The sequence below is a fragment of the Seriola lalandi genome, unplaced genomic scaffold (assembly GCF_002814215.2).
Source record: "Seriola lalandi dorsalis isolate HSWRI2012SDOR001 ecotype SW California unplaced genomic scaffold, Sedor1 jcf7180002054816, whole genome shotgun sequence".
Lineage (NCBI taxonomy): Eukaryota > Metazoa > Chordata > Actinopteri > Carangiformes > Carangidae > Seriola > Seriola lalandi.
In genome coordinates this window covers 1,454,052-1,466,384 of record NW_019525369.1, presented here as the reverse complement: position 1 = coordinate 1,466,384, position 12,333 = coordinate 1,454,052, and the positions used below count along the sequence as shown (strand labels likewise).

At 40.3% G+C, this 12,333-nt stretch overlaps 1 protein-coding gene across 1 annotated transcript in view; it reads left to right on the top strand.

Moving 5' to 3' along the window:
• The window catches only part of hoxb7a (homeobox B7a), an 8,698-nt gene extending 987 nt beyond the window's left edge, over positions 1-7,711 (top strand). Inside the window, exon 2 of the mRNA XM_023426195.2 lies at positions 5,238-7,711. Within this exon, the coding sequence (XP_023281963.1) occupies positions 5,238-5,518 (281 nt within the window). The 3' untranslated portion in view covers positions 5,519-7,711. The remainder of the gene's footprint in view (positions 1-5,237) is intronic.
• Positions 7,712-12,333: the final 4,622 nt, after the last annotated feature.

Below are 12,333 nucleotides of genomic sequence, written 5' to 3'. Positions count from 1 at the left end.
AGGGAGGGTGGGTGGGGGTGGAGGGTCTTTGGGACAGAGGGGGGTATTATTTCGACCCAATAATTACGTTAAGCGCTCTTTAAAGTGTTGGCCCGGTTGCGCAGCGGCCGCAGCCGGTAGCTGAACTATGCCTCTGTCCCAGCGTCTCTGTCACTGTTCTTTACAGCCTCTCTCTCTCTCTTTGCAGATCTTTTATGGCTGGGCGACCTCCATAAAACCATAGGCTAATTTAAGACTCGCTGAATATTCATTAGGTGGTATTGTTTTAAGAATTGGACAGGGGGGGCTGCGGTGTTACACCAAACCGTTTGAAAGTGAAGAAAGTCTTCCCTCTCTCCCGGTGTGAGCACGAGCTCTCGCTCATATTCAGTGTCTGACTCGGTTCAGCTCAGCCGCTCTGTCCTGATAGTCTTGTGTTTCTCTGTCAGTATACTCTGTGGCCCACTGAAAGCCCATTGTACTATTGTACTGTCTCCACAATCCGCTAATACTATAAACACTATAAATTAGCAGATGGGTTTGATCTGTGAATGGCTGCCCTTTCTGCGGATTGTAAAAGCGGCTTTGTGCGCCAGCAGCGGGATGGTCGCTGAATGGACGCGGGGCCTCGGAGCCTCGAACTACAACAAGCAACACACACACACACACACACACACACACACACACACACACACACACACACACACACACACACACTCACACACAGCACAGCACAAAGAGCATTTTTATGCCTGCGTTAAAATAGTGAATGGTGGCGCGTCAAAAATGGGAAATATGGTGAGGGAGTGTTTGTGCTGAAAGTGAAGGAGACGTTGTTGGAACCTCAGAGGAGCCGCGCGCTAAAAGTCATTTATGTGACAAACGTGGAAAAACTTCCCAAACACTGTTTAAAGATAATCAGCTCATTCTGCGATGAAATGATTTTATTTCTTCTTCTACAGGGAAAAATATGGCCTCAAACACACACTCCTAAAGAGGAGGGACCTGGTTTTCCTAAGAATAATTTGCTTGTGTGTGTGTGTGTGTGTGTGTGTAGCAGTGTTTGTTAGTGCTTGTCATTTGAAGAGTTGTGATAAAGAGGATGAAAAGAAGAGAACTACATTATTATAATATTATAAAAATATAATTAAAAAACAATCAAATCAAATATAAAATAAAATAAAATACATCAAATATGTTTCCTCATATCTCGGTCATGAACGTGATATGAGGAAACATATTTTTGGAAATGGGGGGTTATAGGCTATTAAAGAAAATTAGAGTCATTATTAATCATTTCTATAATAACGAAAGGAGAAAACAGAGGAAGGCAAATAGAAAATATGTAATTAAAACACTCTCTCACACTCACACACACACTGAAAGGGAAAGCAAAAAGTATTTCTTTCTGTCAGCACTTCTATTATTTTCTCTCTCTCTCTCTCTCGTGTGTGTGTGTGTGTGTGTGTGTGTGTGTGTGTGTGTGTGTGTGTGTGTCTGTGTGTGTCTGTGTGTGTGTGTGAGATCGAACCAGCCAGCATGTATAACGAATTTATAGATTTTAATTTAGATCCGATTGCAGTCCAATGCGTCCGGAGATTATTGAAAGGAAAAGTCAAGTCCCGGATATTCCTGATAACACATGACCGCTTATTAACGGAGGCATAGCTCGCTGTGTGTGTGTGTGTGTGTGCGTGTGCGTGTGCGTGTGCGTGTGTGTGTGTGTGTGTGTGAGCGACAGAATGTGGTCCACAGAGGTGGTGTTGGGGTCTGTGGCAGGTGTTTATGTTTGTGGACAGATTCTGTCATCGCGATAGTATAAAATTTAGTCAAGAGATTTTACAGGTGAGCTGAGCTCGTAGGTGGGTGTGGTCTGCCCCTTGAGCACTGATTACTCATGTAATAACTACTCTATACTACTCACAAACGCACACACACACACACACACACACACACACACACACACACACACACACACAACAATTATGTTAAATATGTATTTAAGTGTTGAATAAAAATCTTTCAATATCAAGTTTTTCTCATAATCTTCATGTCATAATGTTACAACTAACGTGGCCTGTGAGGTGAACTGTAACATTTCACTCCTTACAGTTTGAACACACTGTTTTAGAAGATACAGACAGAAATATCAACCATGTTACAACCATCCTGAGTCTAAAGTCCAGACGTGAGGCTGAGGAGTCAGTTAGTAGATTAAAGGGCAAGTCATAGAAATATTGATGTAGCTAGTCTCCCTCCAAACCTATTCGATTTTTCAGAATTAAGTTATTTAGTCAATTAGACCAGTATTATTCAAAGGTCTACATTTTATTTCTAGATTGTCTTTACACTTCTAGGAAAAACATTCCAGTGGAAACCATGTGCAACCATGGCGGTTTTTACCATGTGTGAAAAAAACAGCATGTTTTTAGCATGGAGTGTAAACTCCCCTCAGGTTGCTAAAAGCCCCAATTCCCAGTAAAAAAAAAAACCACAGAGGACATGCAGCAGTCCTGCAGTGAGTGTAATAAAGGTCTTATCTGAAGTGTCAGATTACACTCAGGACAGTGGCTGCAAGGAAAGCCTGTAGTATTTACTGGAGAAGGCTTGAAAATCAATATCAAATCAATGTGATTCCATTTTTCTTTTTTTCAGCACATTTACACCCAGAACACAGACAGAGGCTGAAGATGTTTGTCCAGGAGATTTATGTCAGACTTGGGAAAAGGCGTGGTGGACTGTGGTGGACTGTGGTGGACTGTAGTGGATTCTGGTGGACTTTGTCTCTGATTAGCATGTGACAAAAAACAAATCTTGCTGCTGCTGATTAAAGATGTGAGAACATACAGGCAGAGACTGTGTTGTCCGTGCGTCACTCTGGTCACTGTGAAAATCTGCCATCACACATTTATGAGCCTTCACTAAATACCAGCTAATGCCTGTTAAAGTCCAGATGACAGTCACGAAGCCCAGAGAGGCTGGTCACCACTCTTTGTGACCCAACTGACCTGCAGTGTGAGCTCAGGGATGTTTACAGATCCTCTAGTAGAAAGCTGAAACCTCAGAGCTCAGATAAAAAAAAAAAATGCATTTGAATTATGTGTCAGAGAGTTCAGCAACAGCCTCCCAGAAATCCAAAACTCACACTCCCAGAGACTTTGGCGCAGCAGAGGGAGTTTTGTTTTCACGGGACTCTGCAGAGGAAATCAGCAGAGATGTTGCCGTGGCCTACAGACGACCTCTGAGTGGTGAAAATGTGACCCAGTTTCTCTTTAACCTTCAGGCTGTGTGTGACCTCGTAAAGACTGGAGGTCAGCCTGGTTTCTGTGGTCTTACTCAGCAAGACCGAGCACATTTGACATGAAGAGCAATAGATTTTTTTTTTTCTTTGAATCTAATTAGTAATGCTCTAACGTCTGTTGTACACTAGCAGCCTGACTGAGCTGATTCATGGAGCCGGTGGAAACTCAAACAGCTCATCAGCAGTGACAGTCAGTCAGATTCTGCGCCGTTCTACATCTATATCCCTCTGCTCACTGTGCTGCATGTGTTTCTCTTTGAGGTGAACAGAGTGTGAAGTAAATATTGAACAGTGATCCGCGCAGACAGAAGCTAAACCCGCAGTTTAACCACATCATTTACTAACGGCTTTATGGTGTTTACCAAGCCACAAGTGAAACGGCTTTGCCAGGAAGTGGAGGTGGCAACAAGTGGCCACCAGGTGTGGACTGAGACGAGTCAACAAAACTAACATTCAGAGAGGTGATGGAAACATTATTCATTCACTGTGGAGATCAGTCTAATGTCAAACATTACTATTATTGATAAGCAAAGGCTTCATCCATTAATCAATTGTAAAATGTTTAATAGGATAGTACTGATACATTTGAAGCAAATGGATTTAACATTTAAACCAAAGATCAGCAGTTTGAGGCAGTTTTCAGTTTCTGGAACTTTACTTCTTTTACTTTCTTTTGAAAGCCCCATATTTCAATATTTTGTTACAGATGTCTGTTAATGTTCTGACCCTTGTGTTTTTCTTTTGGTGAGGTTTCAAAGTTTCGTCGGAGAAGTGCAGGGGCATTCTGGGATTCAGTGGCATCACTGTGTGGGAGCAAGTAAACAAAGAAAAAACAAAAACTGTGAAACAAAATCCCTGATCCTGAGTTTATTAAAAAAAATAAAGCTCATGAGATAGTGAGACATTTTATTTGTGTAGACTACTATCTCAAACCTTTAAGGGCAAATTAAAATTAAAAGTTAAAATTTTATCTCATCATATCAGAATTTTGATATTTAAATATTTTACATTTTAACTTTTTTTTTTACTTAGGCTACCAAAGTAAGTTTAGTGAATCCTTACATTTTATCTTTTTACATTTTATAATTTTGTACATTTCATCTTTTTTTGTTCTATGTAACAAAAATATTGAAGATAACCTCAACTCCATCCAGTCAGCAGTAAACCTGTGTGTAGTAAATCAAACCTATCACGTATGACCTGATAAGTCAACATGAGCATGAGCTGTTAATATAACATGTTTGATCTCATAGTTGTGACTTAAAAGGTGTGGGTTAAAATTTTGCCAGAATCTCAGAATGTTTATTTACCACAAGTATTTATTTATGTATTTATTTATTTGTTTATTTTCACATTTCTCCCACTGTTCTCTTTTCCTGGTGAAATTGTGGAAACTATTCAAACAATATTCATCAATCGAGATATAGCTTTCGGTATTTCACCATGGGCTTGAAACCACAAAGTTCAGCTGTCACTCCGTATTCTGTGACCTGAATATGAGTTTCATCCGTACTACCTTGTTTCCATGGAAACATTTTTAATCGTAACGCGTTTTATTTTTGGTAAATCGTTGGGGAAAAAAACTGCTCCTTTAAAATTTAGACAGGTTAAATATCGTGTTGTTCAGATTAGATGCTGCAGAATGGAATGTTGAAATGTTTGGTAGCAGCCTTCAAAATAAAGCGACGATCCAAATGTTTGTAGTAGCCTTAATAAAATTCCTCCTCAGGTCACATGGTATAACAGCTGTAGGTTACTTTGTGTTTTCAAGCTGATGAACATCTTAACAAGGAATTTCTGAAGTTAAGATTCTGCTAAATATTTTGTCTGATCAGTCCGCAGTGTGTGTGTGTGTGTGTGTGTGTGTGTGTGTGTGTGTGTGTGTGTGTGTGTGTGTGTATGTGTGTCTGCACAGAGACTTTGTTCTGATTGGGGAGATATGTTCTTGTGTGAGCAGGTGCAGACAGGAGGCGCGGCCGGCAGACGTACACGCGCCACCAGACGCTCGAGCTGGAGAAGGAGTTCCACTTCAACCGGTACCTCACGAGACGGCGGAGGATCGAGGTCGCGCACGCGCTCTGCCTCACGGAGCGGCAGATCAAGATCTGGTTCCAGAACCGGAGGATGAAGTGGAAGAAGGAGAACAGGGCGACCGAGAGCGGCTCCCCGACGGCAGCACCTCTACCGACGGCTGAGGAGCAAGAGGAGGAGGAGGATGAAGAGGAGGATGAAGGATAACTAGACTGGACACTGCTGAGGAACAAAGCAGGATAACAAAGTGTTTCAGCTTCACTCTGCAGTCAGGTTATTGTCACCCAGCAACAACTGCACTGTAAAAAAAAAAAATCATACAGGATTTTAGTGGTTTCATCTTTTCTCATTAACTTCATGTAAATTTGTAAGTTTTGTTCATTTCAATTGATAAACATGAGTTGTTCTAACTTAAAGTATGTTGACTTGAAAAAATAAGAATTAAGTTTTTAAAGAAACAAAACTAGCATAATAACAGACTTCCCAGCATGCATTGCCGGGAGTTAAAACTGTCCAGACACTCTCATTTTTTGTAGTTTGATGAAAACAGACATGATGTAAACTTCAAGTCTAAAGTCGTTGCTGTTTCTTATAAGGAATATAATAATAAAAATATAAGTCCACTTGATTTGAAAACTTACATTTAATTGCTGCCTTAAAACATGAGTAAACTTGACTTGAAATGGCGACTGGTGTGAATAAAGTTACCTTAACTTGAAATTGTGAGATAAAATAGAGTGGAATTGAATGTTTTTTTTTAACAAGGTAAAGCAGGTTTTCTTGAATGGATAATATAACATAATTGAACAACTTTTACAATTTCACTTTTTGAGTTGAAACAAAGCTTGTCTTAAACTTGTACATTAGTTATTATAACTAATGTTATAAAATGACGTTAGCTATAAATAATGTGTAGATCCTGTATACTCATCCCTTTTACATGTATTTAATTTTGATTAGAACATGTGATATATGTCTTAATGTAGACCTGCTAAAATTCCATATATTAATTCAGCTCAGTCATGCCTGGTGTTTGTGGGACTATCCTCCAGCTAAAGTTTCCTGAAAGTAAATTAATATATTCATCATAGACACTCATATCGGAAATATCCACTTACTGTACTCGTGTGTTTGTAGCACTGTATTTCCTCAACATTTCACATTCTGTTTGTTCAGACATGTAGAGGAACCCTCACACCATTTGGGATGAGTCAGAGCTTGCATCGCCAAATGAGCGGAGTTCAGATGTGTCAACACCCATTTGTCCTGGCTTTATTTTGCACTTCTTTTATTTCTGGGGTTTGTCAAAATATTTGTCAGTTCATCTGCATTTGCGCCAAAACTGACAACTGTTTACTGACATTTTTAAGGCAGCAACTGAATTTAAGTTTTTAACCACATGAATTATTTTTACGGCCTGAGAAGCTGTGAAAGACACGTTAGAACGATAGGAAATAATATTTAACTTACATCAGTGTAGTTATGTGCTGTGATGTATTTATTTCCATCCGGTTGCAGGGCAGAATCATCATGTTTCAGCTCTGTGTGTCTCTTCAACCTCTTCAACAGCAGAGAGGGAAACCAGAAAGTAATGATCATGTGTGGGGGTCTATGTCAGTTCAGGTTTTATGGAATCCATATAGAATCCTTCATGTTATTGTGAGAGAAGTTTTCATCACCTGATCCGCAGCAGAAAGGGACACAATGTTTGTTCACGTAACGAATGAAAGGGCAGAACTGATGTCTGTGGATATGCTGCTTATTGTTAATGATGAAAACTGTGTATAATCCAGAGAATGAAAGGATGCAGGGATGGAATCACAGCTTCATGTTGCTTTGTTGTGATTCCCACTGACTTATGAATTTTTCTTATTGCCCAGCCACCAACTACACTCTGTGCACTTTCCCCGCTTTTTAGGAAAAGATCCTCATAATTACACATTTAATTACTTTGAACTTCTGTTCATTTAAACTCCTTTATGATCTCAATTTTTAAAAACAGGTTTGTAGTGGAGGATTTTTTTTTTCAGATTTTCCATCTAATCAGAATCACAAAAATATCAAAATCAGCATTAAAAAAAAAGCCAACACGTTATAGTAGCTGTGGCTACATCTGCTCTTGTGTTGTAGAATATGGGGTTGATTCTGTCTCTAAAGGGTTAGTAGGGTTAGTAATATATGTAATATCAAATCTTCAAATGTCATGTGCTTAAACTATATGTGCACGTTGTCCTGAATTGATTTTTGATTCAATAATTCAGTTGATAGAATATAACTCTTATATCTTTGAATAGTTGGTCAATGAGTTTGTGTCTGTCTCGTGTTTGTTAATAAATGGCTCCACTGGAGTTCAGCTGTGTCTTCTCTTGTATGTAAATAATAAAAAATGTCGACTGATGAGTTTGTTGCCACATTTTTAACTGTCCCACATTTGCATTTTTGTGGTTCGGTTTGAAGACAAAACTTACAACACACAAACAATATGACTGATATTCCAACAACCACTGTCAGTCATCATTTATGGTCCGACACAATAACTTCAACACGTGGTTTACTAAGTCTTTATTATGTCTTTGATGAAGTCTTTGCTTCAGCAGCCCTTATTTCATCCATTCATCATTCACTTTTCAAATACTCTCTGGTCACAAAGAAGGTGAGTAAATAAACGTGACTTGTAAACATTGATCATTCTGCAGAGTTCAACTTCAAGCAGATGTAACATATCATGTAGTTCATGCAGGTCAGACATAACACATGTAGAATTTCCCATCCACCCACTCTTCATTCATCTCTGACTGTAAGAACAGTTTGTGTAGTTCTTGTCTGAGTCATTTAACACTTCAGGCAAACTTGTTTTAAAGTGTCTGTGAAACAGCCTCTTAAAGTCACAAATCAAATGTGAATTCAAATATTTTATTTTCACATGTTAAAATATTTGATCTACAAAGACATTACAACCAAACACGTTGTGTTTAAGATGAAAAGATTTGTTTCATTTTCACGTCACAACGATAAAATGAATGGGAACATGTCCGGGCTTGTATTCTTACAATCTTTAATTACATAACTTCACCAATCAAACATGTTTACATTCATCTGCTGCCATCTGTTCATTAAAGTTACTCTGCTATAGAAAAAAGGAGGTTTCCGGAAAAGAGTCATTATCAAAGTACAGTATTAACTTCTAATCTTCCTCAATAGCTTTCTCTTTGATTTGAGGGTGAAGTCATTACTTTCACAGAATGTAAACCAGTAACATCCTCACTTTGTTTACAGGTTTAAACAGGTGTAAACAAGTTGTAAACAAGGTGACAACTAATAGTATTCCAAGTTTCAGCATTTAGACTAAGGCAACATCTTTATACACAAAGCAGATGAATCCTCTAAATAAAATGACGTGTGTGAGTTTTGGATTAAAGCATCTTCCGGTTGTTTCACATGTACATGACTCATTTTTTAACACTGAACAATGAAAATAAACGTATAAAAATGTCATTTGATGCTCGAAACATAAAAGAAGAAAAGACATATATCCATCCGCCGATGAAGACTGTGAGCGGAGGTTGAAAGCTCCAGGAAAATGTTAGAATAAGTTAGAGCTACGATTTTTTTTTTTGTCTAATTTTTGCCAACTCATTGAGGTTTTTTCAGAGACCATTGGTAGAAAATGAATGAATAGTAAGTATTAAGTAAGTTATTTAGATGTAGCCTATAGTTTAACTGACACGCTGAACACGTCATGGCACATCCTGTCTACAAAAATAGAAGACTGTATTTTAGCATTATTGTCTGAGGCAAAAATACAGCACGTTGGACAAAATGAGACAAGATCCGCCTCGAACACTCAGATCTTCATCCCGCTCTGTTTGACACATACCAACAAATGACACCGAAATACACAATTTATTTGATATATAATAATTATAAATAGTGCACAAATATTTCCTGCCAAAAGAACACGGGTAAGAGCAACTATGTTAAAACACTGACGTCAATAATAAAACTTTAGGCTACAGAAAATATGAAAATCTCCTTTTGTTTTTTCTTTTAAAATAAAATTGACCGTGGAACTTTAAGTTTACAGGTATCTTATTTTGAAGAAAAATTGAAATAAGTGTATAACAAACCATCTCCCTCCAGAGCGACTAGACCACAAAAACTGCCCAGTTTGCGGCTGTTTCTGCACATTTTAACCTGAGCTTATTGCAGATGCGCCAAAATCCTCCGAGTCTGCTTCTGTGAAGCTGTGAAGCAAATATTCACTAAATCCAATGGAAATGTGCAGGGGGCCGGGTAGCCTGTGGAAGTCCTCGGCAGTCTGAAAATCAGAAAGTGCAAGTAAAGTGTTGGAGAGCGTCGGTGAGTGGGGGGATGTTATGGCAGCTCCTAATGTCTTTATTGCGCCCGTGAAAAGGCCGGAAACCCCAATAAAAGCAAGAAACACACAAAGAGACCAACTGATCGGGGGATCGAGCGGCCAGTTTGCGCCTCCTGCTTCTGTGTCGCTGCTTTATTTTTCTATTAATTTTTAACCCGGGACATGAACATAGAGGAAGCGTTGGATCCGCGTCTCCTGTTATAACCAGACGCCGCGGTTTGGAGAGGTCACGCGTGGGTCACCGAGGGTTTAAAATCAAGTGTTCTGGGTTTAAATAGGATGATACGGACTGAATCTGCAGGCTGTCTGTGCTGGAAACTGATTGTGTGTGACCATCCAGGCTTCAGCCAAAACATGGAGTGTTTTTATTCAGTCCTGTTGCAGTTTGGACACACACACACACACACACACACACACACACACACACACACACACACACACACACACACATATCCGTGCTTTATTCGTAGGCCTGTGGGCGAAATTCGTAAATGTTATTTGGATTATTTCTAATACAGATAGAAGTAGATTGAGGAAACCAACAATATGTGAAACGGTTCAGGTGTGGCCTGTTGTGCGCTGTCGGTCTACGGGTCTTTCATCGCTTAAATATGCGGCTAAATCCAGGTTTGACTTGTCCAAAACACTGGCGTTGCTATCCGAGAATTTAAAAATCAATAACTAATAGGCTAATTAGTAGGTCAGTAGCCTATAATTTAGGGTAAACGGGAAACAGAAGTTGTTTTTGTCATAGGCACAGAGCATCTCACATATTTATTATTCGCAGTGCGTTAGGTTCAGGCTCAGGTTGTTGTGTAGGAGGACAGACCTTCATACACAAAAACACATAGATGCATTTGAACATCTTACCACGAGCAGAGAAAACATATTCAGGTGTGTTTCACATCTCTCCCATGGCGCAGCTTCGTCTGAATGAAGCTGATTTTCACTGTGAAGTAACGGATTGTGTAAAAAGGAAATGACTGCAGCGTGTGCTCGCAGAGAGTCTGAGCTCCCTGCAGCTCCGGGCCTGCAGGCCGTTAAAACTGTCACGCGTTGCCGCATTGCGAAATCGCTTTTACGCACGACGTTTCGGGCCCACACCAGCAGGGATTTTGGAAATGCAGGTGATGCTGTTGTGATGCAGATCCTCATCATCTTCATCACCGGGTTCGAACTCACCCTGGTCACGTTAACCAGGACGCCTCTGCCAAAACTCCACTATTTTACCATGGAACGTATTAACACAAGCCCAGCATGGTGTAAACCAGGTGACTGGTAAAATGCCACTTTCTTATTTCCATCCATGAAACAGTTTATTTTCTCCTCACGCTGCAGAGTCACTGTTGTTGATGGTGCAGCCACAGCGTCAGGCTTCATTCAAAGACTCGTGTTTATACCGGATCTACATCTCGGTAGCTTTGGCCGTGTGATGAGACACTGCTGAGGTTCACAGCAGACACACAACACAGAATATTGCTGGTGTGAATATTCAGTTAGCATATGTTTTCTTCTGGTTATCATTAAACGCGGGAGGATGTGATGGAAACATATTTATTTTCAAATCAACAAATGTCATTAACACTAGAACTTTAAATGAACATCATTATGATAAAATTAATAATGAACATAGTGGTTTGTTCATTTAATCTTAATGATTTTATTTTATTTATTTATTTATTTATTTTTTACCTTCTGGGTTTAAAAGTGAATTAAATGCATGAGGAAACAGACTAATCTGATGTGGTTCATTTCACCATAAGCACATAGGCTAAATAAACTATTGTCTATTGTCCGTGTCACTAACACTGACATTAAAAGACAGAAAATCCTCCATGTCTGCTCAGTGTTTTGGAAGCTGCTTTGCTGTTTTAAGAGGCGGAAGAGAAGGAAAATGGCGGCGGGGAGAATGAGAGAGAAAGAGCAGGAGCAGCTCCCCTCTAACAGCGCTCCATGAAGAAATGCAATAAATTCCTTGTTGTTTTATGAAAATTTACAACTTTGTGATACAAGTTTATGAGTGGCCGCGCGCGGGGATTGGCCGACGGGCTGGTCATGTGGACGCGCTTAACGTGAACATGAACTTTTTATGATTTCCCAAGCGGCTATATTGCTGCTGCTGCACTCCGCTCCGGCCTGAGCAGCCGGAGAGCAGCCGGAGAGCAGCCGCGTCTCCTCCGCCGCTCTGCCCGGGGCGCGGAAACCCGGCGACCGCGAGGAAATTAACGCCCAGCTATAATTAAACGGACTAGTTAATGAGAATTCTAGTTGTGACTATGGAAACCGGCACGGGGAAACGTTGACAACAACCACCCCCTGCCCCCCTCCCCCAGCCCCTCCTCCTCCTCCTCCTCTTCTTCTTGCTCTTCCTCCTCGCTATGGCTCCGCGCTCCGTCTGGTCTCGTGCTGCCGTTTACGCTAAATCTGGGGGACCGAGGTGGGGACAGTTCCGCTGATGATGAGGCGAAGAGGGGGCGAGCCGCAACATCGAACCCGGGAAAACCACCCCGGAAGAGAAGGCTCATTATTTTTAATTTGAATTTGACATTTTATTGAATTTGTCAGGATGGCAATAACGTGGTGATGAAGATGACGACGGTGTTTTGACGACTGGGTGACAACGGGGGAATGCACCCCCCCACCC